We start from the raw sequence: 13,263 nt of genomic DNA on the forward strand, positions 1-13,263 counted from the left end.
GCTACATGCAGCGTGTTAGCTTTCTTACCCACCCTTCCACCCCACCAACCACAAGATAGTTGACTTGGACCACAGATAGCCGAGACAGATTGCCTATTCAGGCAAAAGAGCGTGGCACAGAACCCAGAAATATGGGGCAAAGGTCCCCAAACAGTCTAGCAGTTTTCCTAAAGTACAGTGAGGGAAAAAAGTATTTGATCCCCTGCTGATTTTGTACGTTTGCCCACTGACAAAGAAATTATCAGTCTATAATTTTAATGGTAGCTTTATTTAAACAGTGAGAGACAGAATAACAACAAAAAAATCCAGAAAAACGCACGTCAAAAATGTTCAAAATTGATTAGCATTTTAATGAGGGAAATAAGTATTTGACCCCTCTGTAAAACATGACTTAGTACTTGGTGGCAAAACCCTTGTTGGCAATCACAGAGGTCAGACGTTTCTTGTAGTTGGCCACAAGGTTAGCACACACCTCAGGAGGGATTTTGTTCCACTCCTCTTTGCAGATCTTCTCCAAGTCATTAAGGTTTCGAGGCTGACGTTTGGCAACTCGAACCTTCAGCTCCCTCCACAGATTTTCTATGGGATTAAGGTCTGGAGACTGGCTAGGCCACTCCAGGACCTTAATGTGCTTCTTCTTGAGCCACTCCTTTGTTGCCTTGGCCGTGTGTTTTGGGTCATTGTCAAGCTGGAATACCCATCCACGACCCATTTTCAATGCCCTGGCTGAGGGAAGGAGGTTCTCACCCAAGATTTGACGGTACATGGCCCCGTCCATCGTCCCTTTGATGCGGTGAAGTTGTCCTGTCACCTTAGCAGAAAAACACCCCCAAAGCATAATGTTTCCACCTCCATGTTTGATGGTGGGGATGGTGTTCTTGGGGTCATAGGCAGCATTCCTCCTCCTCCAAACACGGTGAGTTGAGTTGATGCCAAAGACCTCCATTTGGTCTCACCTGACCACAACACTTTCACCCAGTTGTCCTCTGAATCATTCAGATGTTCATTGGCAAACTTCAGACGGGCATGTATATGTTCTTTCTTGAGCAGGGGGACCTTGCGGGCGCTGCAGGATTTCAGTCCTTCACGGCGTAGTGTGCTACCAATTGTTTTCTTGGTGACAATGGTCCCAGCTGCCTTGAGATCATTGACAAGATCCTCCCGTGTAGTTCTGGGCTGATTCCTCACCGTTCTCATGATCATTGCAACTCCACGAGGTGAGATCTTGCATGGAGCCCCAGGCCGAGGAAGATTGACAGTTCTTTTGTGTTTCTTCCATTTGCATATAATCGCACCAACTGTTGTCACCTTCTCACCAAGCTGCTTGGCGATGGTCTTGTAGCCCATTCCAGCCTTGTGTAGGTCTACAATCTTGTCCCTGACATCCTTGGAGAGCTCTTTGGTCTTGGCCATGGTGGAGAGTTTGGAATCTGATTGATTGATTGCTTCTGTGGACAGGTGTCTTTTATACAGGCAACAAACTGAGATTAGGAGTGTGCTCCTAATCTCAGCTCGTTACCTGTATAAAAGACACCTGGGAGCCAGAAATCTTTCTGATTGAGAGGGGGTCAAATACTTATTTCCCTCATTAAAATGCAAATCATTTTATAACATTTTTGACAAGCGTTTTTCTGGATTTTTTAGTTGTTATTCTGTCTCTCACTGTTCAAATAAAGCTACCATTAAAATTATAGACTGATAATTTCTTTGTCAGTGGGCAAACGTACAAAATCAGCAGGGGATCAAATACTTTTTTCCCTCACTGTAGCAAACATGCCAGTCGAAAGCCACAGCTTACTGAAACAGGGAGTCTGTGTAGTCGGTGTGGTTCTCACCTCACACGTAATGGTCTTCCTGAAAGCGTAATTGCAGCCAAATTACGCACCATCACTTCAAGGAAGTTTGCCATGGCCAAGAACCAGAAAGAGGGGAAAGGTTGAGTCTACTTTGCAAATGGCATGAGAATACAGAACATGAGTGGGAATCCCAGGGTTCCAGATAGTGATATGTGACAATGGAATTTTATAGTGGACTTTACAACCTTGGTCTGACTGGCAGTCACATTTTGAAGAATGTGAGTGAGACTGGAGTGTGAAAAGTAACCTGTTTAACAGTCACCAAGGTCTGAAAATGTGACACGTATTTTATTATTGCCATTTCAGTATTGCCGAAATGACAACACATGGCACTCTGTGACTAGTGACCAGATTATTTCACAACAGAACCAGACGACTGCCTTCCTCCTCTTGTCCTGCTTTGGGAAATCATGTCAAAGGGCATGGTGACACACACACACACACACACACACACACACACGCTTATCTAGAGCAACTTACAGGGGTAATTAGGGTTAAGTGCCTTGCTCAAGGGCACATCGACAGATTTTTCACCTAGTCGGCTCAGGGATTCAAACCAACGACCTTTCGGTTACTGGCCAAACGCTCTTAACCGCTAGGCTACCTGTCACCCCACATCCAATTTAACTTCATCAATGTATCAACAATGTCAATATATATTGTAAATCCATTCGTTGTGGACACCCATAGGCTAAAGCACTGAAAGTCTAAGAGGCATTGGGACTTCCGTAAAGCTCTCTGTACTACTTTGATTAGGAATTAACCTAACACTGCAGCTGGGGCATTCCAACCAATAAAGGGGTGGTACAGAGATAAATTGATTGAGGGGGTAGTACTCTAACATTAAATAATTCTCATTGGATACAGGTCAACCTCTCCTGATGGTGTTTAATGTACACGACACTGGACATAAACCAACCAACCACACATGATGGTCAATGTTCAGCAACATGTGTAGTGTTAGTCTTAGCTCTCTTTATTCTTCATTGTGGAGTTGTCAATTCCCTAATATAAAATAATAATAGACACGTTGCAAAGACTCAGGAGATAGAATATTGGAAGTGGGTTCAGGTCAAGCATAGCTACTGCTGGTGTTTGTCTTACTGTTTCACAAAATACAAGTTTCACTCTAAGGATTAACTGCCTAGTTCAACTTCAAAGTTTTGCAGGTAGATGAGACCCACAAAATGGGTCAGATTTTCACCTTTGACATAATTTGACTTTCTTTATTTGATGACACATCAGCAAACATTGGACTGCATTGTAGAACTAACACTCATTGCACTGTTTAGAAGCAGCAAGATTGATGGGTTTCTATAGTTGTATTAGGTAGCATCATAGACTATCACGCTGACTAGATAGTGGCTGATGAGTGATGAATGCTTTTCACGTTATAATAAGACTGCAGTAATACAGTAGCCTATACAGCATTACTACACTTATTATAGATGCATTCCGGGATCCTAAGCACTTACAAATTGTAACATATTTTACGAATTGTATCCTAAGCACTTACAAATTTGTAACATATTGTACGAATTGTAATTTGTAACATATTGAACGAATTGGAATTTGTAACATATCATACGAATTGTATCCTAAGCACTTACAAATTTGTAACATATTGTACTAATTGCAATTTGTAACATATTGAACGAATTGCATAACAACTAAAAATGTCAGGACGTAACATATCCTACGAAATGGATGATGACTACTTTCAAAACAACTGGCTGAAATTATACAAAACCTCTACAAAACCACACAATTGTACCTCTGTTTCATGACTAAAACACATGTGACTCACGTGATATTACTTGCACAATTTTGCAAGATGGGTTTTTTCAGTGACCTTGCCTTTGTACCGACTCTTGGCTGTTTCCAAAACAGCCCTGGACAAATGCCATTATAGAGTGCATCAGATATTGAAGACATTGCCTCAAAGCAGTTGACTCCACCACTGCACTTCCTCAACACCCATCATCATGAATATTCATAATTTGACACTTTGTGGGAGTTGATGTGGATCTCATTGTGTATAAAACCGAGCACCTCTCATTGCATCTTTACTTGGGGATGCTTGACTAAGACGAAATCTAAGAAAAGCATTTAACAGGTCCCTATACACGTAAGTACATTTAAATATTTTCAGCTCTGTTCTGTGCAGTCTTCATTCAATCTTATTCAGAATTGAACAGTGTAATCTACATTGTCTCAATATTTTAGATATTATCAGTGATATATTATTTAATGCATTATGATTGTCATAAAATGTACAGCGGTCAGTACTAATAATTACGCTAATTCGTTTTAGTTTAATTACCACATTTGCAGAGCCATTAAATAGCCAATTAATTATGACATTTCCTTTTCCCTCAATAGACTGAACTTAAGACAATGGAGACCATAAACGAGATCATTCCATTCGCTAAGGAGATGCTGAGCCAGAGGCCCAGTCGAGGCATGATGAAGGTGTACCTGCTGGGTTCTACCCTGGCGTTGTTTGGAGTGGTCGGTGGGCTGGTGGAAACGGTCTGCATGCCATTTTGTGAACAGGAGCCATTAGACGAGGAAATGATCAAGCTGATCGCAGAGGAGAAGAAGAGGCAAATGCTGGAGCCAGAGATAACCACTATCGAGCCTGATGTTGTGGATGAGTTGCAAACGGAGATTGATGCTAAGAAGCCACTGGAAGGTCGTCAGAGGAGGGCGTCTATCAGATCACATGCCTGTTGAAGATGCACTGCAACACCCTCTCATGTTACACACACTAATGAAACCAACACTCAGAACACAAAATGTGGTGAAATAAGCTGTCAACCAGGCAATCAAAAGAGATTGCACTTGGTGATTTTTATCATGATAATTTGGCCATGTTTAGGGAACCCTTGACTTATTAGCAATGAGAAGAGAAGAGACTGAATGGATGGATGGACGGATGCAACAACAAGCTACAGTGATGACTGGCTGCTGGGCAGCAGAAGCTCTGTGACTGATTGAGAATTTGTATTTTCTTTTGGCTTCCTAATAAACCTATTTTAGGTTACCGCTGGGTCATGAACTGGTTAATGTCAAACAGTGCTGTGAGTAGTCTAATTATGTATATAAACCCTAGATGACTGTTTTAAAGCCACTGCACAGCTATTTTTGTACTCCATTGTAAAAATATTTTGGAAGCTATAGAAATGCATTTATAAATGTGTACATTCGTTTTATCTCAGTATATTCTAGTACATACACATTGATGCATACATTTCAATTGTATTACGTGAACTGAACATAAAAACAAAAATAAAGACATTAATAAAAAAACAAATCTTAAAGGAGTTTTTTTCTACCGGAAATGATGCCAGTCTTTGGTTTTTCTGTCTGTGGTGTGCCTAGCTAGCTAGGCGAACACTTTTTTTTTGTCAGAAAGGTGTAACTTTGTGAAATAACTATTTGGGAGCAAATAAACAACCTTCCGTGCAGATGGCGGACCCTGCGGTGATGGCAGGTGGATTCAGTGCAATAGTAGGGGTAAATACGATTGTTTGTCATATGTAAGCTAACTTGGCTACAATGTTAGCTATAATCAGGCTAGCTTGTCAACATAACGTTAGGTTAACGAACTACAACGGTTGTAAATCGCCCGTCTCTGTCCAAATTAAACTAGCACATTAAAATACACAAGACATTTTTCCAGAATTTTTCCTCCTCAATTGAGGAGGCTAACTAAGTTTAAACGAATGTTGTCGTTTATTTAACTAGGCAAGTTACTTAAGAACAAATCTGTATTTACAATGGCGGCCTAGGAACAGTGGGTTAACTGCCTTGTTCAGGGATGGAACGACCGATTTTTACCTTGTCAGATCGGGGATTCGATCTTTCGGTTACTGTCCCAACGCTCTAACCACTAGGCTACTTCCCGCCTCCGTTGTTGACTTGCTGTTCACAATCATGTCATGCCATTTGCAAACTGGTGTCATTAATCCTGTATCAGCGATGTTGGTAGCTAGTTGGCTAACCATGAGAGAAAGTGTTTTCACACTGACATCTGTATGTTTTACAGCGTTCAGGGTGTGGTAAAGCGACGTCCAGCCCGGCAGAGAATTACCAGCTTGCCCGGCGTCGCACCCTCCAAGTGGTAGTGAGCTCTCTGCTAACAGAGTGTGGGTTCGAGAGCGCAGAGAAGGCCACCGTGGAATCACTAACTGAGATGATCCAGAGCTGTATGTAACCATTGTGTCTTGATGTTTTTGAAAATGTAATTCATACATGTTTTGAGTTTTGGATTAAACTAATAACACTTTGCTGGCTTGAATTAAACAACAAGCCATGTCAAGTGACTAGGCCTTCATGCAATCACCACAATTGTCTGTATTACTGATCTCTCATCTGTGTCTATTCCCTGTACTTTTCAGACATATCTGAAGTAGGTCGTTGTGCCAAGGCATACTGTGAACACACAGCTCGAATCACGCCCACCCTCTCTGACGCTGTGGTCACACTCAATGAAATGGGTTAGTTTAACCTCAGGAAAGATGCAAAATAATTACAGCTTGAATTAGGATTGGGCGGTATACTGTATTTTATGATATACTGGTATTGATGCAGGGACCAGTTTGGGTTTTTACTTTACCGGTATTTGAATGTTTGGTTTGTTAAATGTGATACGCCATGTGTAATGTAATTTTTATAGTTTACTTCGCTACTTGAGTCATTTCTCTCCGTGCCACTTTCCACACAGACCTAGCCACGCCCCTGTCACTCAAGGAGCACATTTGATGTTCCTCAACCACGAGACACTTGTGTTCAGTCTGCATGGTCAATGCAGCACATGCAACAATGTTGATGACAACAATGCTGTTTTCAATTTGCTTCTTAATATAAATCCACAAGCGTTCTATAATGACACTATTAGTTTGTGTTTCTTACATCAGCAAACAGCTAGTTGGTATTTTCTTAGCAAGTTGCTCTAAATCTTGTGAGACGCTAATTGTTAGCCGCTAATAAATGTACTGAGTAAGAGCAAACGTAGCTAGCTAATACAGCTTGAGAATACCAGTGATGGTGTAGACCTAAATCAGCATGTTTGTGAAACAGTATCTTCTAAATCAAAGAGGAATATGCAAAGCAAGAATATGTTAGCTACATGAAGTAGCTAAGAGAAAACATGCAATGTAACCAAAGCTTTTAGGGTCCACTAGGAAACACTTATCAACACTTTAGTTCCTACCCATCACAATAACTCCTCCCTGGCATTTTAATGCATTGTCATCTCAAACAACACTATATTCAAAGTGCCCACTATTATATTCTAACTATAGAATTAGAATAGTCATTATATTTCCATGATTCCAACAGTTTTGCTCTAATTGGCCAGTCAAATTGCAATTGCAACATTTGGTTAAAAATAAGTCCTAGATTATTTGCCAATATCGTGCAGCCCTATGTGGCAGTGTGGACATTATCTCAATTGAGCAGTGGTGTAAAGTACTTAAGTAAAAATAGTTAAGTACTACTTAAGTAAAAATACTTTCAAGTACTACTTAAGTTTTTTTGGGGGGGTTATCTGTACTTTGCTTTATTTTTTATTTTTGAACATTTACTTCACTACATTCCTAAAGAAAATACTGTACTTTTTACTACATGCATTTTCCCTGACACCTAAAAGTACTCATTACATTTTCAATGCTTAGCAGGACAGGAAAATGGTCCAATTCACACACTTGTCAAGAGAACATCCCTGGTCATCTACTGGCTCTGATCTGGGGGACTCACTAAACACACATGCTTTGTTTGTAAATTATGTCTGAGTGTTGGAGTGTGCCCCTGGCTATCTGTAAATAAATAAAAAAGAAGAAAATGGTGCCATCTGGTTTGCTTAATATAAGGAATTTGAAATTATTTATACATTTACTTTTGATACTTAAGTACATTTGATTAATTACATTTACTTTTGATACTTAAGTATATTTAAAACCAAATACTTTTAGACTTTTGCTCAAGTATTTTACTGAGTGACTTTCACTTTCAAAAGTGCTGAAATTAGTTTTGGTTGAATTGAACAGTATAAAACAATCAATGGAGAAAGACTCATTGAAATCACTTAATGTATGCGTTGCCACCCTAGGATCACTCACTACTCATAAAGCAAATGTAGAACTTTTATTATTCAAAAACTAAAAATACCGTCATACCGTAAAAAAAAAAAAAAAAAAAGTGTTTTAAAACCATGATATATTTTGGCCATATCGCCCAGCCCTAGCTTGACTATGAAATCTCTATTTAATTTGTCTTCATTAACTTATTTGTTTCATGTACCACCACAGGTTTCAATGTGGACACTCTGCCAGGGTATGCCAAGAGATCACAGAGGATGGTTATAACTGCTCGTGAGTCTTTACTGTTCGTAGACCCTCAGGAGGCTGGTATTTACCCTGCACCTTAGAGGCTGCTGCCCTATATACATAGACATGGAATCACTGACTACTTTAATAATGGAACACTAGTAACTGTAATAATGTTTACATACTGCTTTACTCATCTCATATGTATATACTGTATTCTACTGTATTTTAGTCAATGCCACTCCAAACATTGCTTGTCCTAATATTTATATTTCTTAATTCCATTCCTTTACTTTTAGATTTGTGTATTGTTGTGAATTGTTAGATACTACTGCACTGTTGGAGCTAGGAACACAAGAATTTCGCTACACCCGCAATAACATCTGCTAAATATGTGTATGTGACCAATACAATTTGATTTAATTTAGACTACCACTGAGGACAAAACACAAGAACACTATAGAGCAAGTTAGTAACTGGTCTTAGAATGAAAGTAGAAAGACGCTTAACTGGCAATCTGTGTGTATTTTTCAGCTCCAGTGACGAATGCTCCTGTGATCCCAAAGGCCTTGATTGCAGGACAGAAACGCTCTCATCCCTCCCACATCCCCAGCCACTTCCCTGAGTTCCCGGATCCTCACACTTACATCAAAACTCCAGTGAGTCATCCACACTTCTTACAGTTTTCCCAGCCAGAAACATACTTGACTTAGTATATATATACTGACACTTTTTTGAGTAGTCTAGTGAAAAGATTTTTAAGATGGAACAAATTAGTGAGTTTCCTCGATTTGTCTTTCTATCAGACGTTTCGGGAGCCTGTGTCAGATTACCAGGTGGTGCGAGAGAAGGCAGCTTCTCAGAGAAGGGATGTAGAGCGAGCACTCACACGCTTCATGGCCAAGACTGGAGAAACACAGAGCCTCTTCAAGAATGATGTCACTGCCTTCCCATGTGAGCGAGAGCTCGTTGTTGTTGTCAATCATGATTTTCATTCATGCTGTTGAATTGAAATGCTGTCCCTTCAGTTTTGCATAATCTGCAAAAAAATGCTTCTAATTTGGAACAGGAATTTACTGTTCCCGTTGATCTTATTGCCTACTAGAGAGAGTGTTGGGTACCTGTGTTTACATGGGTAATAATACTGATGCCTTTGTGATTGCCAGTGATCTCAGAGCGGCCCAGCTCCATCCCGTACCTCAGTGCCCTGCTGCCCTCAGAACTGGAGCTGCAGACTCTGGAGGAGACAGACTCCTCTGAACAGGACGACCAGACCGACAGCGAGAACACGCCAGTCAACAACCTCAATGTGAGTCAGGGACATGGGCCAATGGAAATATTTAACCTTGAGTCTTTATGATCTGCAGTGCAATGTGGTTTGGCCTATACAGAATGAACTTCAATAGAATAATCAAGGTCCTCCTAAAGAGGGTGTTTACAAAGCCATTCATTGTTAAGATCAAATATATATTAAAATGTACCTCGTTTGTTGATTGCTACAAAAAAAACATTTATAAAAGGAATTTTTTTTTTCCTCATCTATGCCTTTAATCAAATTTAGGATGATCCTGGAGCTGATAAGGAGAATTCTGTGCTTCCTGCTGAGGGTGTGGTTCCCTTGGTGAAGGTCAGTGAAGAAAACATGATTGACAACCCATACTTGAGGCCAGTCAAGAAACCCAAAGTGAGGAGGAAGAAGTGAGAGTTTAGTACACTTAGCTACTAATTTGGACTTCTGTCAGCCACAACGAAGAGTGAATTGTAAGAAAGAGTCAACAGCTCTGTGCCTCTGAGAAGTGGACCCACGTGGACATCTGGGGTCAGGGACTCCAACCTCTCAACTTTCTACATGGCAAATACTGCTCATTATGACACCCTTCACCAGTTACATTCATGAGAAAACAGACATTTTGCAATTTAATATTTTTCAAATTTGTGGAATGGTTCTGTCGTGAAAGAAAATGTAACATTTGCTAAAATGTTATTTTTACCCATTTCCAAATTATGATTTCAGTCATGTGTGAATATTGAACAGGAAATAAATGTTTTGATTTGTAATTTTAACATTAATTTACCCAAATGACACATTTTAGCCTATCGCCAAATATACACTGAACAAAAAAATAAACGCAACATGTAAAGTGTTGGTCCCATGTTTCATGATCTGAAATAAAACATGTCCTAGTTCTTCCATGGCCTGCATACACACCAGACATGTCACCCATTGAGCATGTTTGGGATGCTCTGGATCGACATGTATGACAGCGTGTTCCAGTTCCCACCAATATCCAGCAACAACTTCAGTATCTGGTGTGATACTGCCATTGAAGAGTGGGGGACCATTCCACAGGCCACAATCAACAGCCTGATCAACTCTATGAGCTGCATGAGACAAATGATAGTCACACCAGATACTGACTGGTTTTCTGATCCACACCCCTACCTTTAAGGTATCTGAACAGATGCATATCTGTATTCCCAGTCGTGAAATCCATAGATTAGGGCCTAATTTATTTATTTCAAATGTACTATTTCCTGATATGAAGTGTAACTCAGTAAAATCTTTGAAGTTGTTGCATGTTACATTTAGATTTTTGTTCAGCGTACATGAGGGCAAGAATTGGGCAACTTCACTCCCCACTTCATATACCTTGAGATATTGGTCAATAGTGAGGCTATATTGAAGCTGAGAAATAAAAATCACTTTATTTATGCTTACATCTGATTGACCTCCAGAAGAGTCAAGAGTAGAACAACTGTAGATATGCCACTCGACTCCTTTGCTTCGCAAACTCCTTGTCACAAAGCAGCTATGTATGACAAAAATTAAACAGATGTTATTGCTGACAATACCAGTATACAGTTACATCTCCATATTACTTCGTATAGTAATGCAAAGTCAAACTTATAAACCCACCTCTGTCCTCAAGGCTTTCCTCTCTAATGTGGGCAGTCTACCCCAGTCTGGGGAACCAAATTTCATAGGCCATGACACCTTCCGGTTCAGAGTAGTATCATGAGCATATGTCCCTGGGCTGTATCATAAAAACAGCTGTTAGTAGTCAATCCATTTGAAGAATGATACATGCAATACATTGATACGATATTCCTCAAACTCAACTCTGGACATTGAAGACAGTTCCACTGCTTTTTTTCATTGTTCCCCTCTAATCAAGGACTGATTTTGACCAGATGGGTGCAATAAATAATCGGATAGAACAGAAAACCAGCAGGCTTTGAACCTAATAGTGTAAGAGTTGAATACCCCTGCAAGAGATAATCAATGTTTTCCTATTATGGACAGTTTGGAAAGGGTGCCACTCCCCATTAGCATTCACTTACCCTGGTTTGAAGTCAGCTGTAACAGGCTTGGTCCTGAACCTCTTTGTGGTGGAGCTGAAGGGGATTCTGCTAGGAGGGTATACTTTAGACCAGGTTCTGTCCTGCTGATACCTCTGAGGGGAAGGAGTGATTGTCTGGGTGGTGGGAGGAAAACATTTAATGAGAGAAGGATATTCAGAGACCTAAAAACAGAAGTAAACATTACAATATGCCTAAAGGAAGATCATTTTTCAAATTGCTTTCAATGTAATGGCAATAGGTTGACTAATTTCTCACGTCGTTAGATAAACTTTGAGATTTTTCAAAAACAGGTTGGCTATCAGCATAAATCATGCATATTCTCATAAGGCTTTAACATCATACCTGAGCACAGGGCAGAAACCGTGCAGACGTCCTTGCAGCAAGAGTGTATCCTTTCTTACTCTCAGGTCTCTTCTGTACATCATACAAAATAGTACCAACCTGTTGGAACAATGACTAACATGAAAAACCTCACAAGAGAATGTAAGGATTTCCTAATGTTATTTGAACTGGCTGTTTGAGTAGCTTCTGCAATACATTATTTATTACCATGCTGAAAATAACCAAATTGGTTTATTTGAGATCAACAGGATAACAGATCTCAATGAAGTGTATGGATAGAGAAGGTCGTTGAAAGAACATGACAGGAAGCTACTCAGAAAAACTCACATGATTGTCATAGCAGCCGGGGCCACGGTGTGGGGCTCCCTCAAGTGACAGCTTATTGCCCAGCCGATTAGGTGCACAGTGGGTCGGAAACAACTTCCGTTCCTGGCAGCTGCCAAAGGCAACGCACCGCAGGGGAGCTATAAATTCAAAGATAAGATTGGACATTTTTCATTTACGCTAATAGATAAAAACGCAATGGGTGGACGCTAATAATTTTACCTGCATCCAGTGCCGCCATGTTCCCTCTTCCTTTTGTTTACCTTCTTACCGGTAACGATGGGAACCAGGTGGCTGGATGGGTATAGAAGGGATCCAGTTTTTGTCAAATGAACGTCAAATGTAGATTTTTTGGGGGGCGGGGGGATTTAAACTAACCCTAAGTAACCCTTTTCTCAACCTTCTACGAAAAGTCAAATCTGACGTTATTTTGACAAAAACTGGATACTTCTAGCCATGACAGAATGGGTGCGCGTAAATTATGCAAATACTTGGCTGGAAACTTGGCTACTCTGTTCTCCACTTTCAACGAATGAGAATTAACTTGTTTACTTTACTTTTGCAATTGAATAATGTGACCATAATGCAATATTGATGTGATAATTATAATCAATATATATTCTTAGCAAAGAGCAATTTCTCAAGCAAGAATTTTGCTAGGACTGTCTGGGAATGTTCTGAGTGGGAGGGGAAAACTGAAAACGAGCTGTTTGTGGCAGAGAGGATTGGAACTCTATTGGTCTATTAACCAATGATGGTGATGACATCAAGCAGGCCAAAACTCCAGTCCACCAAAACAGGCTGAAATTTCAGGCAGTCTTTTCAAGCAGCTCTTACACTAAAAAGGCATGTACTATTTCAGTATTATTCCAACCTCATAGTGGATATATACATAAAATACAGGAAAAACACTTTTGACTCCACTGGGCCTCAAAGGATAGTGTTTAAGAGGCACATTTTTTATTCTTAATAAATTACACGAGTTGCTTCAAGATGGCAAAGCATTGGATTTGAGTATACATTTGGTACTGTATGTGTAAGGGCAT

At 40.1% G+C, this 13,263-nt stretch overlaps 3 protein-coding genes across 3 annotated transcripts; 2 read left to right on the forward strand and 1 right to left on the reverse strand.

The window, feature by feature from the left end:
- Positions 1–3,916: 3,916 nt before the first annotated feature.
- On the forward strand, positions 3,917–4,902 carry LOC106567109 (uncharacterized). The gene is made up of 2 exons (XM_014136011.3): positions 3,917–3,984; positions 4,239–4,902. Exon 2 carries the CDS (start codon positions 4,254–4,256, stop codon positions 4,590–4,592), a length of 339 nt encoding a protein of 112 aa, XP_013991486.1. The 5' UTR covers positions 3,917–3,984; positions 4,239–4,253; the 3' UTR covers positions 4,593–4,902.
- Positions 4,903–5,201: 299 nt separating this feature from the next.
- Positions 5,202–10,326, forward strand: taf8 (TAF8 RNA polymerase II, TATA box binding protein (TBP)-associated factor). Its single transcript, NM_001141883.2, is given in 8 exon segments — positions 5,202–5,375; positions 5,908–6,067; positions 6,260–6,358; positions 8,171–8,233; positions 8,723–8,847; positions 8,995–9,142; positions 9,355–9,497; positions 9,750–10,326. Coding segments are annotated over 8 exon segments (927 nt in total). The 5' UTR covers positions 5,202–5,327; the 3' UTR covers positions 9,891–10,326.
- Positions 10,327–10,868: 542 nt separating this feature from the next.
- On the reverse strand, positions 10,869–12,570 carry LOC106567108 (ciliary microtubule-associated protein 3). Its single transcript, XM_014136009.2, has 6 exons — positions 12,440–12,570; positions 12,221–12,357; positions 11,894–11,992; positions 11,531–11,664; positions 11,106–11,223; positions 10,869–10,998 (listed from the first exon to the last, which is right to left on the reverse strand). Exons 1-6 carry the CDS (start codon positions 12,456–12,458, stop codon positions 10,930–10,932), a joined length of 576 nt encoding a protein of 191 aa, XP_013991484.1. The 5' UTR covers positions 12,459–12,570; the 3' UTR covers positions 10,869–10,929.
- Between the last annotated feature and the right edge of the window lie 693 nt (positions 12,571–13,263).

The sequence above is a fragment of the Salmo salar genome, chromosome 13, assembly GCF_965601325.2.
Source record: "Salmo salar chromosome 13, fSalSal1, whole genome shotgun sequence".
NCBI lineage: Eukaryota > Metazoa > Chordata > Actinopteri > Salmoniformes > Salmonidae > Salmo > Salmo salar.